This window comes from Schistocerca gregaria, chromosome 1 (genome assembly GCF_023897955.1).
Source record: "Schistocerca gregaria isolate iqSchGreg1 chromosome 1, iqSchGreg1.2, whole genome shotgun sequence".
NCBI classification, from domain to species: Eukaryota; Metazoa; Arthropoda; class Insecta; order Orthoptera; family Acrididae; genus Schistocerca; species Schistocerca gregaria.
The window spans coordinates 1069286675-1069302535 of record NC_064920.1 but is presented as its reverse complement, the minus strand read 5'-3'; the positions used below and the strand labels follow the sequence as shown (position 1 = coordinate 1069302535).

At 43.6% G+C, this 15861-nt stretch overlaps 1 protein-coding gene across 14 annotated transcripts in view; it reads right to left on the bottom strand.

The window, feature by feature from the left end:
• The window catches only part of LOC126281501 (PH and SEC7 domain-containing protein), an 814448-nt gene that overhangs the window by 130569 nt on the left and 668018 nt on the right, over positions 1-15861 (bottom strand). For all 14 annotated transcript variants that reach the window (XR_007551283.1, XM_049980532.1, XM_049980516.1 and 11 more), the window contains one exon: positions 6258-6402. Coding sequence is in view for 13 of the 14 variants with exons in the window: in XM_049980532.1 (XP_049836489.1) it covers positions 6258-6402 (145 nt within the window). In the remaining variant the exon portion in view is untranslated. The remainder of the gene's footprint in view (positions 1-6257; positions 6403-15861) is intronic.

Genomic DNA, 15861 nt, shown 5'->3' with positions numbered 1-15861 from the left:
TATCCAGTGCCTATTTTGATAGTACAAGCAGGTCAGCACTGAGATTCTAGATAGCTATCTTCAGGTTTATTGGTTTTGCACTCACGTACAACTGGAGATCATCAGTGTACATGTGGTATCTGCAGTAGGACAAAACTGACAATACGTCATACCTAATATTGAACCCTGGGAGCCCCTGATATTACCTGCCTTCAGTGTGACTCTATGGTGCCACACATGACATGTTACTAGTGAGATGTCAGGCATGAGTGAAACCATTGCACTGAACTTGGTGAGAAATTTAATAGGCTGCTAAGTTTGAAAAGTAAAATGTCGCCATCAATAGTGTCAATGGTGTTGTTGACTTCTAAGAATCACCTGATAGTTGCTTTTCATGCATCTATGGCAAGCTTCAGATCACCTGTTACCTTTATTAAGGTAGATGTCATGCTGCGTTTGTATGGAAGCCTGATTTGTTTTTATCTAGTAGTTTGTTTGTAGTAAGGTAGTTTGGTAGCTCATCATGGACTACAAATTTCAAGGCTTTGGAAACTGCAAATGGGGGAGAAGTTGTTGAGGTTCTGGAGGAATGTGGATAGGGTGTCCTCACCTTCACTCCAACAAGCCACCTTCCTAGATGTTGACCTCCACCTGAGAGATGGCTACATCAGTACCTCCGTCCATATCAAACCTACTAACCACCAGCAATACCTTATCTTACGAGTCTCCCACCACCTCCAAAAGTCCCACAGTCCTGTCACAGAGGAGCATTTCCCGCGTAACTCAGTGCCATCTGGGACTGGAACAATGGAATTACATTCTCTGCCAGGGTTTCAATTACCTCTCTTTGTGCCCTGAAATGAGAAATGTCCTGCCCACTACCTTTCCAACCCCTCCTACAGTGGTATTCTGCCATCCACTGAACCTACACAATACACTCGTCCATCCTTACACGACCCCTGCTCCCAGTCCCTTACCTCATTGCTCATACTCCTGTAATAGACCTAGATGCAAAACCTGTCCCATACATCCTCCTACCACCATCTTCTCCAGTCCAGTCACTAACATCTCCTATCCCAAACAAATGCAGGGCTACCTGTGAAACCAGTCAAGTGATTTACAAGTTAAGTTGCAGCCACTGTGCTGCATTCTATGTAAGCATGACAACCAACAAGCTGTCTGTCCGGATGAATGGCCACTGACAAACAGTGGCCAAAAAACAAGTGGACCACCCTGTTGCTGAACACGTTGCCAAACATGATATCCCTCACCTCAATGACTGCTTCACAGCCTGTGCCATATGGATCCTTCCCACCAACACCAGCTTTTCTGAAGTGTGCAGGTGGGAATCTTCCCTGCAATACATCTTACGTTCCCATAACCCTCCTGGCCTCAACCTTCATTAGTCAATGTCCTCACGCATCCAGCCCCCTCCCTGTTGCCATTCCTGCACTACATATGTGTCATTTCACCGCCAAACAGTCTTTTAATTTCTTTTTATTTATCTCCATTCCGCTATTTAAACCCCCCCCCCCCCCCCCACCCAACTTCTCTCCTGCCCTCTGACTAAATTGCAGCACTCCACTGTTCACGACCCCTACCATACCATCTCTCCCCCTCTCTGCCCCAGCCTCCTCCTTACCCCACCCAGTTGGCACTCCCATCATGTACTGGTGCTGCTGCTTGCAGTGTGGTTTCAGTTGTCCGAGACAGCAGACGTGTGTGCAAGTGGTATTTGCGTGAGTATGTGTGAGCGTGTGTGTATGTATGTCTATTGCTGACAAAGGCCTTAATGGCGAAAGCTATAATTGTGTGAATCTTTTTGTTGTACTTATCATGACTCAGCATCTCCACTATATGGTGGGATGCACACTATGGTATTTTAGGTAAAACGACTCTCCATTCAGTTGGCATGATAATGCATGTCAAAGACCCCATATATATATATATATATATATATATATATATATATATATGACTTCCTAAAATCCTGCCCCCAAAATAAGATCCATCCTTCATGAAATCCTCCCCACTCCACCAAGAGTGTCTTTCCGCCGTCCACCTAACCTTCGTAACCTCTTGGTTCATCCCTATGAAATCCCCAAACCACCTTCCCTACCCTCTGGTTCCTACCCTTGCAACCGCCCCCGGTGTAAAACCTGTCCTATGCACCCTCCCACCACCACCTACTCCAGTCCTGTAACCCGGAAGGTGTACACGATCAAAGGGAGAGCCACGTGTGAAAGCACCCACGTGATTTACCAACTGACCTGCCTGCACTGTGACACTTTCTATGTGGGAATGACCAGCAACAAACTGTCCATTCGCATGAATGGACACAGGCAGACAGTGTTTGTTGGTAATGAGGATCACCCTGTGGCTAAACTTGCCTTGGTGCACGGCCAGCACATCTTGGCACAGTGTCACACCGTCCGAGTTATCTGGATACCTCCCACCAACACCTACCTATCCGAACTCCGGAGATGGGAACTCGCTCTTCAGTATACCCTCTCTTCTCGATATCCGCCAGGCCTCAACCTTCACCTGTCTTTCAACAACCTCTTAGCATCTGTACTTCCGCCTCGACTGACATCTCTGCCCTTACTCTTTGCCTTTAAATATGTCTGCTTGTGTCTGCGTATGTGCGGATGGATGTGAGAGTGTGTGTGTGTGTGTGTGTGTGTGTGTGTGTGTGTGTGTGTGTGTGTGTGTAAACGATAAAGGTCTGTTTGCCCAAAAAGCTTTGTTTGACAGCCTTTTTGTTATGCCTATCTTTACTCAACATCTCCACTACATGCTGAGTAGCAATTATCCTTTTCATAATGTTAAACAATGCTATACATGTTTGAAATGGTGACTTTTTTATCGTTTAGTGTCGTGACTTCTAAGAGTACACAGATTATGCTAGATCCCAAGCAGAGAAATGAAATTAGAGAAGTTGAACTGAGGTTCTGTGCAGAAAGTCATTGATGGCGAGTACGATGTCGGACGAGCAACTATTTATGACCAAACTTAACAGATGAGGACATAATCAAAAGTTATGATGAAAGTGATGAAGAAGAGGACAGAGGACAGAGAACATGAAGATATCTCGCATCACTGGCATGAAGTGGCAGACATCATCCTGTAGTACATTCTGCAATTGTTGGAAACATGCAGTACCGATTTAATGCTTGTAAAGTCGCTGTGTGATAAAGCATACTGACATCATTTATCATCATGACATAACTAAAAATTTGGAACATTTCGTGTCCGCCCATGACATAAGTTTCATGACAAACTGGCTAGAATGTCCTAGAAAGAAACTGCAACGGACTACATAATGAGACTTCAAACATGTTTATTTCTCTGAACTTGTAAATGAGGCACAAAATTGGGGGTGGTGGTGGACATCTCCTACACCATTCTGACATAAATGAAAAACTTCATGGGTTTATTAACAAACTTACTCAGCTACATGACAAGTAGACAGCCACCTGGACCTCGGCTAACTGAAGAGCTAAAACAGTGAATTAATCTCAGACATGCTGCATGCAGGACATATAACTATGCTGCATGCCTGAAAATCATATTACTTACAAGCAGATACAGAACAGAGTTAGTCAAGCTGTGAGAAATTCAAAACTTAGGCATGCAGATATATTAAGTGACAACAGAAGTGGAAAAACCTGCATGGCCATGGTATAGGCAAAGTAAAAGCTGCAGCTGACTCCACAATCCCAATCAGTGGCCGGAACCAGTACTCTACATTACCTACAACCACAATTGAACGACAAACAAAACAGAGACTTTTTGATTACTTAAACAGGTAAATGACTGTACCCATGTAAATTCTATATAAAGCACGTTACTTGCAACACCATCATAAAACCCATCACGCATATCGTCTGCACCTACTGGATACGATGGCATTGCAGTCCAATTGATGAAGCTTACTGCTGCAAACTATAACATATATCTTCAATCACAACTTAATCACAAGTGTTTTTCCTGAGGCCTGGAAATAAGGACTAGTTAAGCCCAAACATAAAAAGGACATTGCCACAGCCTGTGCCATATGGATCCTTCCCACCAACACCAGCTTTTCTGAACTGCGCAGGTGCGAACTTTCCCTACAATACATCCTACGTTCCCATAACCCTCCTGGCCTCAACCTTCATTAGTCACTGTCCTCACCCATCCAGCCCCCTCCCAGTTCCCATTCAAGCACTACACAGTCATCATTTCATCGCCACACGCAGATTTTTAATATTTTTTTTTTTTTAATTTCTCTGCTTTCCGCTACTTAACCCCCTTCCACCTTCTCTCCTGCCCTCCATCTAAACTGCACACCCACCATACTATCCCTTCCCCTTCTCCCCCCCAGCCTCCTCCTTACCCCCACCCAGTCAACATTCCCATAATGCACTGGTGCTGCTGGTCACAGTGTGGTTTCAGTTATCTGAGACAGCAGACATGTGTGTAAGTTGTGTTTGCGCGAGTGCGTGTGTCTACTGCTGACAAAGGCCTCAATGGCCAAAATCTATAATTGTGTGAATCTTTTTGTTGTGCCTATCATGACTCAGCATCTCCACTATAAGGTGAGTAGCAACTTTCCTTCCCTAATATTGTTACATTCCATCCTGGATTTTCCATTGTTTGATAGTGAGCATCCCTACAGAAGTCAGCTACCTGGGTAGCACCCTCAGTTGTGTCACACACCTCTGAACCATTTAGGTAGACTCTACAATTCTCAACCCTATGGCGCAAGTCTGAGAAGTTGCAGCCAATTTTGTCATATGATATTTCACGTCTCGTCTCTGATTCAAGTCTTCTAGTCAACTCAGACCACGAGGCTGTTCTTTCAGAGCCATAACCATATTAAGTGCTATATTTATAAATTCTGGTATTGTTTTCCAATGTTGAACAGTTCTTAATCATAATCGTCAGAAACCAGTATGAAGCAGTTGTTCGCATGTCTAGCCACTTAATTCTATACAGGAGGGTTGAGGGACTACAAATACACCTTTTGGACACTTTTTGCAATGAATAGTTTCTGTATTGTCAGTTGTGGGATTGAGGCCCCCCCCCCCCCCAACACACACACACACACACACACACACACACACACACACACACACACTAACACACACACATGTGTGAGTGTGTGTGTGTGTGTGTGTGTGTGTGTGTGTGTGTGTGTGTGTGTGTGTGTGTGTGTGTGTGTCCCTTCTGAACAATTTTTATGTATAGGTACTCCTGCAAGTATAAAGCTAATGAAGGAATAGAATGCATATAATTTCTGTGTCTTCAAGATTCAAACACTGTGCAGAATTTTGTAAATGTTACAATGGCCACAATGAAAGTCGTGAAAAGCCCACTCTAAAAATTCCAATTCCAACAGTGCAACAAACCCTAATCTGCAGATGCTACGTCACATGATGCAAATTGTGAAGTCATTAGCACAATCACTCGACTACAGACAGCACTTACAAAATGGTCGACATCAGTGTTTTGCTTCAACAGCTTGCTGCCACTGAATTCCTTGTCAAAAAGAGAAAACATGCTGGCAAAATTCACCACAGACTTCAACATTCCTATGAAGATGTCTGCAAAAGTGGCAGCAGTATAAGGAGATAGGTGAAACATTTGAAAGGTGGAAACACACATATGAGCCTTGTAGTAGGTGTCATCGAACTGTCTCCATGGAATGCAACAAAGGAACATTGTGACTGACTTTCTTGAACTGGACAAATCATAAGGGCTGCCTGCACTTTTGAAATTCTGTAATGCATTGTGTTATAAATGCCCTGGGAAGGAGATTAACCGGCAACAGAATAACATGCATCCTCACACTCTCATATCGCTACGAAGGTGGTCATGACATTTGAGTTAAAAACTCGCTCCCCACACCTGACTTGGCATCCTCTGACAATGTCTACCACCCTTTCTGTTCTGTCTGATCAGATGCAAGGCCAACATTACAGGTTGTTTGAAGACGTTTGGAAAGCGGTGCATCAGTGTTTTCAGGAAGCTGGAATGGAGTTCCTTCAGGATAGTTTCAAACTTGTATAATGATGCGAGAAATATGTCCAAATAAATAGAGACTATGTTGAAAAGTGACAGAAAGTATGTAGATTAAGATGATGTACTTGGTTTGTCTAAAAACAGAACACTAAAATTTTAAAAATTGTTGCTGATTACTTTCAGTAAAACACTCATATTATGTACTTCATACATATGGCTTCAACTGGCAAGGCTAATATAATAAACAGAGCCATGAACACTAATGTACCCACCAGACTTAGTTTTGTATGACTGCAGGGAAGGAGAGGCCTCTGGAACTTCCGCTGAGATCCCACGGCACTGGCCAAAGGTTGGGCTGAGAAACTGGCAGCCACAAAATTGATGGTGTCTATCCATGACTGCAGTTCCTTTGAATCACTGAAAATAAATGTTCGAAATGAAGAATTACTACATTTGTAGAAAGACTTCTTTTCAGTGGTGATATAAACCAAAGGGTTGTACAAAGTGCTGAAGCTTATTAACACATACACATTAAACAACACAAACAGAGACTGTATTCAAATGTAAACTGAAAACATGGGCATAATTTACCATTAAGACAAGTCAAAAACGAATCCCAAGAGCATGACGTTTTAGTAGTATCAACTGGAAATACACATATCACAAAAAGTTTTGCATCATACCGGTTCCCACAGTTGCTGAAGATAGCCATTGACCGTGGATATTGTATCACAAACACAGTCCCTTTGACTGTTCAGAGACATCCCTAAAACTGTCCAAATATGTAAACAACCACGCATTAAAAGCACCTATTAGATGGAGGGGGTCCAACAGCCAATCAGTTCCAGTCATTCCACCCGGAAGGAGGTACATGGCTCATGTTGCCTCTAGCTCAACCACGGCTGGACTGTCAATACTGTGGTTCGATGGCTTCCGAGTTGTCACTTTGTGACAGGAAAGGCTTTCAACAAGGGAAGTGTCCAAGCATCTCGGAGTGAACAAAAGCGATATTGTTCGGACATGGAGGAGATACAAAGAGACAGGAACTGCCAACATGTCTGACTCAGGCCGCCCAAGGGCTACTACCACAGTGGATGACTGCTACCTACGTCTTATGGCTCGGAGGAACCTTGACAGCAACGCCATCATGTTGAATAAAGCTTTTCATGCAGCGACAGGATGTCGTGTTATGACTCAATCTGTGTGCAATAGGCTGCATCATGCAAAACTTCACTCCTGACATCCATGGCGAGGTCTATCTTTGCAACCACGACACCATGAAGCCCGGTACAGATGGTCCCAACAACATGCCGAATGGACAGTTCCGGATTGGCATCACATCCTCTTCACTGATGAGTGTTGCTTATGCCTTCAACCAGACAATCGCCGGAGACGCGTTTGGAGGCAACCCGGTCAGAGCTGCTCGTGGTCATAGAAGACGCCACAACAGGTGTACGATACGTGAATGCCATCCTCCAACTGATAGTGCAACCATATCAGCAGCATATTGGAGAGGCATTCTTCTTCACGGACGACAATTCGCGCCCCCACCATGCACATCTTGCGAAAGACTTTCTTCAGGATAATGACATTGCTCGACTAGAGTAGCCAGTATGTTCTCCAGACATGAACCTTATCGAACATGCCTGGTATAGATTGAAAAGGGCTGTTTATGGGCAATGGGCAACGTGACACCACCCCCCCCCCCCCCCAACCACTCTGAGGGATCTATGCTGAATTGCCATGAGGATTGGGACAATCTGGACCAACAGTGCCTTGATGAACTTGTGGGTGGGGTTCTTTGTGGGAAGCGACCAAACAGCAAGGTCATTGGTCTCATCAGATTAGGGAAGGATGAGGAAGTAAGTCTGCCATGCCCTTTCATAGGAACAATCCTGGAATTTGCCCGCAGCGATTTAGGGAAATCATGGAAAACCTAAATCAGGATGGCTGGATGTGGGATTGAACTGTCATCCTCCCGAATGCGAGTCCAGTGTGCTAACCATGATGAATACAGGCATGCATCAATGCAAGAGGACGTGCTACTAGGTATTAAAGGTATCGGTGTGTGGTCTACAACAATCTGGACCACCATCTCTGAAGATCTGGATGTATGGTGATACAAAATGCAATGTGTGGTTTTCATGAGCAATAAAAAGAGCAGAAATGATGTTTATGTTGATCTCTATTCCAATTTTCTGCACAGGTTCCAGAACTCTTGGAACCAAGGTGATGCAGAACATTTTTTATGTGTGTTCTTACACAAAGCAGGAGATCAAACAATGGAAAGTCCATGGTGAAATAATAACATAGAGATGATGTATTACTACTCAAAACAAACAGGAGGCATTGAATTACAGACAACACACACACACACACACACACACACACACACACACACACACACACACGGTCGCACACGTCCACTACCCTCAGCACTGGGAGACAGCAGCCATATGTGTGAGTTGTTGCTATGTGAATGTGTGAATTTCCACTGCTGAGAATGAGGGAATCTATCTTAGAAATTTCTCCAAATATAACCTTTGAAGTTAAGTTGCTTTACTTTGGCTATTCCTTCATGCTGCTACACAATATTGACAAGGAAACAAATGAAGAATAGTTTAGACACCATCATGCCTTACCAAGTATGGTGTACTGGAGGGGCTATGACCGCACCTTCCCCTGAAACTAGCTCGCCCAGCTACACTTAGCCAAATCTTCCGATATACTTTGAAACCAAATCAGTCAGTCAGGCCTTATTGGCCGGAGACAGTAACCACATGTATATGAAAGTAGTTGTTGTGCGAGTGTGTAAGAGCTCTGCTTCTGATGAAGGACTTTGCCCGAAAATTTATCCATTTCTAATATTATTTTCACTATGCCTGTCAACGACTCCATGCCTCCTCTACATGGTAAATACCAATCTATCCTTTCTATAATACAGGGTGGTTATAATTAAACTTTCAGTAATTGAGCCAGTTATATGGAAAAGTATTCACCATATAGGTTCCCAACTTTATAGGAATGATGTTCAGACAGTGCATTCTAGGATTTTCATTGTTAATATTGCTAGTGTGACGATTTGCATTTAGGTGACATAAGGTTCAAACACAAATAGAGTGTACATGATAATTGCAGAAAATCGACATGGGTTTGGTCAAGGTAAGCAAGGCTTTACTCGTAAAACTGTTTAAATGAAACATAAATAGTGTTGCTGCTCTTCACGAGTATTGTTGCATTAAAGGAATAAGGTCAGGTCCTTTTTCCGCTCAGGACTGAAGAACATGACTCAATGTTCGAATTAAATGGTGATTTGGGAATTGCTTAGGGAAGAGACCAAACGCATAATGCACCGCAAATTGTTGAAGAAGTTACTACCGCCTTGGCCGAGAATGCTGGACGCAATGTGTCATCTTCAAGCAGTGCACAAGCTGTGTCACAATAGCTGAACACTGAGTTGTTCACCAATGTTTTGGGCAGCAGCAGAACAATCTCTAATACGGTTTGAGCTGTCACGGATGCATACTGTCATCACATTGAGAAATGTTCGTAACCTGGAATGTAAGTGTGATATGCAATTAAAAAATGTTACCCTCTCATGTGGAAATTAAAATTAGTTTCGTTCAGTGGTGTATTTGTTATTTATCTTAAAATATAATGTGCTTCTTTCAATGGTTTATTCATTACTTCTGTTCTGCATGTCCTTACAAATGTTTCCACAAAGTTTCACTGTCAAATGGCTCAAATGGCTCTGGGCACAATGCGACTTACACCCATGCACGAGGCAGGATTCGAACCTGCAACCGTAGTGGTCGCTCGGTCCAGACTGTAGCACCCTGAACCGCACGGCCACTCCAGCCGGCGTTTTACTGTCCTACAGTCACTCATTTCTCATAGAGGCCCTCTCAACCACTGAAAGTTTGATTATAACCATTCTGCATTTTTATTTACATGCATGTGCAAAGGATTATTAGATGTGAAAGTCCCATGAAATAACACAAAAAAAATCCTACAATGAACCAGCTAACAAGTCTTCTTCATTTTAATTCACAGTTTAATGAAAAATTTATGCAGCAATCATGGAAGGTCATGAATAATTCTAACCATGACAAACTAGTTGTACTATTATGTACTAACACGATATGAAAGTAAGCTAACTTCTCAATCATGAGCATACATTTTGATACAATGTATAAGATGCAGTCATAAACAAAGAGAATACAGGTAAAGTAAGCAGTGAACGAATGTTTAAAAGTGGTAAAATTTGAATCAAAAACTGTTTTGAATTGTACAACCACCCAGGTAAATAATCAAACCATACAGCTATTGTTATAGCATTCCAATGAACCCTGAAAGACAAATGCAAAGAATTTTATTCATATACTAGCCCTTCCTCGCCAGCTTCAACTGCATATGTGTTTGACATATTATTGCACACAGCTTCTCCTCCCCCTTCTCATTATCCATCTCCTCCTGTCCCCCCTCTGGTCATATCCTCTCCCCCCTTCTAACTGTCCACCTCCTCCTTCCCTCATCTCCGTTTCTACACCCCCCCCCACCTCTCCCTGCTTGTCCGCCTCCTCGTCCTCCCTCTCTGTTCAACTCCTACTCCTCCACCTCTCCATCCATCTCCTCCTCCCACTTTCTCTGTCCAAACTAGGGCTTCTGATAAAATATTGATAAATTAATATTTTTTCCAAAAAATATCAATATATATCGACGATATTTTCCCTCCGATATATCGATATCAAACAGGAAATATCCAGTGCCAATGTTTTCATTTTATATCATATTTTTTTAACAATATTTGATAAATATCTGAACTCATTCTTTTCAAACTGCAGAAGAAGATAATTTATCTTCATTGTGTGAAGGGAGCTTTCATCACATCTAATTTCACTTTGACTGTGTGAAACAAGTATATGTGGCACAAAAGTAGTAGTCTGATCACACTGGAAGGTGTCAGTGGGAATGGAATGACAAGATTTTCGATGTGAAAAAATAGAACACCTGTTGCATCAAAAAACAATTTTTAACACATCTAGTGTGCTACTTCTTCAAGTCAGCATTCTTAAAAAAAATGGTGAAAGTGATGAACAAAAATCTAAATGACAAGACTGGTGTTTGTGGCAGGCGGAGGCGTGTGAGGGAAATGCTGACCCATCAGACACCTTTTACTGTACCACTTACATGGAGTTACCATTGTTAGTAAGTGGTTATCGCCAAGCATGAATGTGCAGCATCTTCCTTTGAATTATTGCTCGAAGAGAGATAGGCAGGCTGATAGCTTGTTGATGTACAGAACATCTAATAATAAATCAATATTTAAATATACAGCTCTAAAACCAGCAGTATACTTACAATGTGCAGCTGATATTTTTATAGACAACTACACAGATATTTTTGCCACTGATACATCAGCACTTTTTTTTGATATATCGAGAGCTGATAAGGATCTCTCTTTAAATATCGATATATTGGATTCCAGATATTTTTAAAAATATCAACAGTCCTAGTCCAAAGCCACCCCACCTCCACCTCCCTCCCTCCTCTCTGTCCACCTCCGCCCTCCTTCCCTTTGTCCATACCCCCTTCTCTCTCCTCTTTGTTCTTCTACTTCTTCTCCCTCTCACTATGTTCATCTCCTCCTGTTTCCTCCCTCTCTATGCATCTTCTCCTCTTCCCTTTCTCCGTGTGCCTCTTCCCTCCCTATCCGCCTCCTCCTCCCACTTCTCATTACTTATTTCCTCCCCCCTATCAGTCCCATTAATCTCTCCCTACTATCTCTCCCCCCTATCCATCCCCTCTTGCCAGCATTCTCTGTACATCCCCTCCTTCCATCTATTCTGAGCTTCCCTCAGTCATGCACAACTGCATGTGTGGCCCCTGCAAAACAGGCCCATAAAATAGGCCAATACTACTCCCACAAACACCTGTCCATCAGGCCACCCACTCATCGAGGATTGGAAAACTATTTATTGCCCCACACATGTAGGATGTCCAGCTAAGCACACCTATAAGGCAGACCAATACTGTTACTACACACAACAGGCCTGATGTGCAGGGCAGCCTATACAGCAGGGGTTGGGAAAAAAGGAAGAAAAGATTTTGCCCTTACCTATATTCCTATTGAACAAATACATACATACACTCCTGGAAATTGAAATAAGAACACCATGAATTCATTGTCCCAGGAAGGGGAAACTTTATTGACACACTCCTGGGGTCAGATACATCACATGATCACACTGACAGAACCACAGGCACACAGACACAGGCAACAGAGCATGCACAATGTCGGCACTAGTTCAGTGTATATCCACCTTTCGCAGCAATGCAGGCCGCTATTCTCCCATGGAGACGATCGTAGACATGCTGGATGTAGTCCTGTGGAACGGCTTGCCATACCATTTCCACCTGGCGCCTCAGTTGGACCAGTGTTCGTGCTGGACGTGCAGACGGCGTGAGACGACGCTTCATCCAGTCCCAAACATGCTCAATGAGGGACAGATCCGGAGATCTTGCTGGCCAGGGTAGTTGACTTACACCTTCTAGAGCACGTTGGGTAGCACGGGATACATGCGGACGTGCATTGTCCTGTTGGAACAGCAAGTTCCCTTGCCGGTCTAGGAATGGTAGAACGATGGGTTCGATGACGGTTTGGCTGTACCGTGCACTATTCAGTGTCCCCTCGACGATCACCAGAGGTGTACGGCCAGTGTAGGAGATCGCTCCCCACACCATGATGCCGGGTGTTGGCCCTGTGTGCCTCGGTCGTATGCAGTCCTGATTGTGGCGCTCACCTGCACGGCACCAAACACGCATACGACCATCATTGGCACCAAGGCAGAAGCGACTCTCATCGCTGAAGACGACACGTCTCCATTCGTCCTTCCATTCACGCCTGTCGCGACACCACTGGAGGCGGGCTGCACGATGTTGGGGCGTAAGCGGAAGACGGCCTAACGGTGTGCGGGACCGTAGCCCAGCTTCATGAAGATAGTTGCGAATGGTCCTCGCCGATATCCCAGGAGCAACAGTGTCCCTAATTTGCTGGGAAGTGGCGGTGCGGTCCCCTACGGCACTGCGTAGGATCCTACGGTCTTGGCGTGCATCCGTGCGTCGCTGCGGTCTGGTCCCAGGTCGACGGGCACGTGCACCTTCTGCCGACCACTGGCGACAACATCGATGTACTGTGGAGACCTCACGCCCCACGTGTCCACCCGGCCTCCCGCATGCCCACTATACGCCCTCGCTCAAAGTCCGTCAACTGCACATACGGTTCATGTCCACGCTGTCGCGGCATGCTACCAGTGTTAAAGACTGCGATGGAGCTCCGTATGCCACGGCAAACTGGCCGACACTGACGGCGGCGGTGCACAAATGCTGCGCAGCTAGCGCCATTCGACGGCCAACAGCGCGGTTCCTGGTGTGTCCGCTGTGTCGTGCGTGTGATCATTGCTTGTACAGCCCTCTCGCAGTGTCCGGAGCAAGTATGGTGGGTCTGACACACCGGTGTTAATGTGTTCTTTTTTCCATTTCCAGGAGTGTATTTGTATATGTGCTGCTTTAAAAGATGATGTTGTTGTTGTTGTTGACATTGTTGTTGTCAGTCCAAAGACTGTACAGCGTTGTTTAAAAAAATTTACATCCTATGTCCATCTAAATGTTTATTAGTGTATTAAGCAAAAATTTGAAGTAAACTGATAAAAAGCTTTTCCAGATTTTTATATGATGCTGTTGTAGTCTTCAGTCCAAAAACTTATTTCATGCAGTTCTTTGTTCTACTCTATCCTGTGGAAGTTGCTTCATCTCTGAATAACTATTGCAACCTACATCCTTTTCATCCTGCTTACTGCATGCATCTCCTGCTCTCCCTCTAAATTTTAACCCTACTTCCCTCCAGTACTAAATTGCTGATCACTTTATGTCCCAGAAAGTTCCCTATCAACAGATCCTTTCTTCTAGTGAAGTTGTGCCAAATATTTCTTCTCTCTCCAATTCTATTCTGTACCTACTCGTTACTTACATGACCCACCCACCTAATCTTCAGCATTCTTCTTTAGCACCACATTTCAAAATCTTCTATTCTCTTCTTGTATACTGTTTATCATCAATGTTTCATTTCCATGCACGGCTGCACTCCATACAAATACTTTCAGAAAAAGACCTCATTAACACTTAAGTCTCTATTCAGTGTTAACGTATTTCTCATCTTCAGAAGCACTTTTCTTGAAATTGCTAGTCGACATTTTATATCCTCTCCACTTTGGCCATCACCAGTTAAGTTTGCTGCGCAAATAGCAAAGCTCACCTACTACTTTCACAGTCTCATTTTCTAATCTAATTTCCTCAGTATTACCTGATCTAATTAGACTATGCTCCATTATCCTTATTTCGCTTTTGTTGATCATCTTATATCCACTTCCAAGATACTGTCCATACTGTTTAATTGTTCTTCCATGTCCTTGGCTCTCTCTGACAAAACTACAATGTCATCAGCAAACCTAGGAGTTTTTATTCCTCCTCCTAGAATTTTCATCCCTTCTCCAAATTTTTCCTTGATTTCCTTTATTACTTGCTTAATGTATTGACTGAATAACACTGGCAATTGGCTATAACCCTATCTCACTCCCTTCTCATCCGAACCACTGCTTCCCTTTATGTCCCTCAATTCTTATAAATACTGGCTGCAATCTGTACAAGTTGTTCATAACCTATTGCTTTCTGTATTTTACCTCTGGTACCTTCAGAAATTTGAAGAGTTTATTCCAGCAGACATTGTCAAAAGCTTTCTCTAAGTCTGCAAATACTTTAATAGTTGGTTTCCAATTCCTAAACCTATTTTCTATAAGGTGTCATAGCGGTCAGTATTGCCATATATGTTTCTACATTTCTCTGTAACCCAAACTGATCTAATCTGAGGTTGGCTTCTACAAGTTTTTCCATTCTTCTGTAAAAATTCGTATTAGTATTTTGCAACAATGACTAATTAAACTGATAGTTTGGCAATATTCACACCCATCAGCACCTGCTTTCTTTGGAAATGGAATTACTATTTTCTTCATGAAGTCTGGGGGTACATCACCTTTCTCAAAGATCTCACACACTGGTTGGAATAGTTCTGTTATCACTGGCTCCCCCATGGATATTGGTGGGTGTGAGATGCAGACGTGCCCACACACCCGTACCCCAGTCCCACACACACACATTTTTATTCTATGTATGGATATGTTTTTACTCTTATCACTATCTGTGGAGCTAGTTGGCATACAAACTTTTACTAATGTGGTGGACATTGATTTCTTCTCTGTCTTGGCTACAATAATGTGTTCACTACCTGTTTGAAGTAGCGTACCTGCATACTTATTTTCTTATTCATTACTGACCTACTCTTGCTTTACCCCAATATGATGTGTGTGTGTGTGTGTGTGTGTGTGTGTGTGTGTGTGTGCGCGCGCGCGAGTGCGCGCACGCACGTGTGCGCGAGCATGCGTGCGTGCGTGGTTGGTTGGTTGGTTGGTTGCGTGCGTGCGTGGGTGGGTGGGTGGGTGGGTGGGTGGGTGGGTGGGTGGGTGGGTGGGTGGGTGCGCGAGCACGTATGCACACAGGTGGTCAGAAACAGTGTGCTTGTAAGTGTATTATAGGTTACGCTGAAAAATAATTTGTTATGAACAGAAGAGATGTACTGCACCATTTCCAGTTAGCCAATCAGGCCATCACATGTGCAAATTCAAGCAGTCTGCCAAATACTATTAGTTTCAGCTGTTCTCCACAGCGTAGATTAGTTCTCATAATGTAGATTATAGCCTATGACTCACATTTAATCCTTACTACCTTCCCTTGTCCAGTTTCTGTATCACTCTCCTGTTTGGT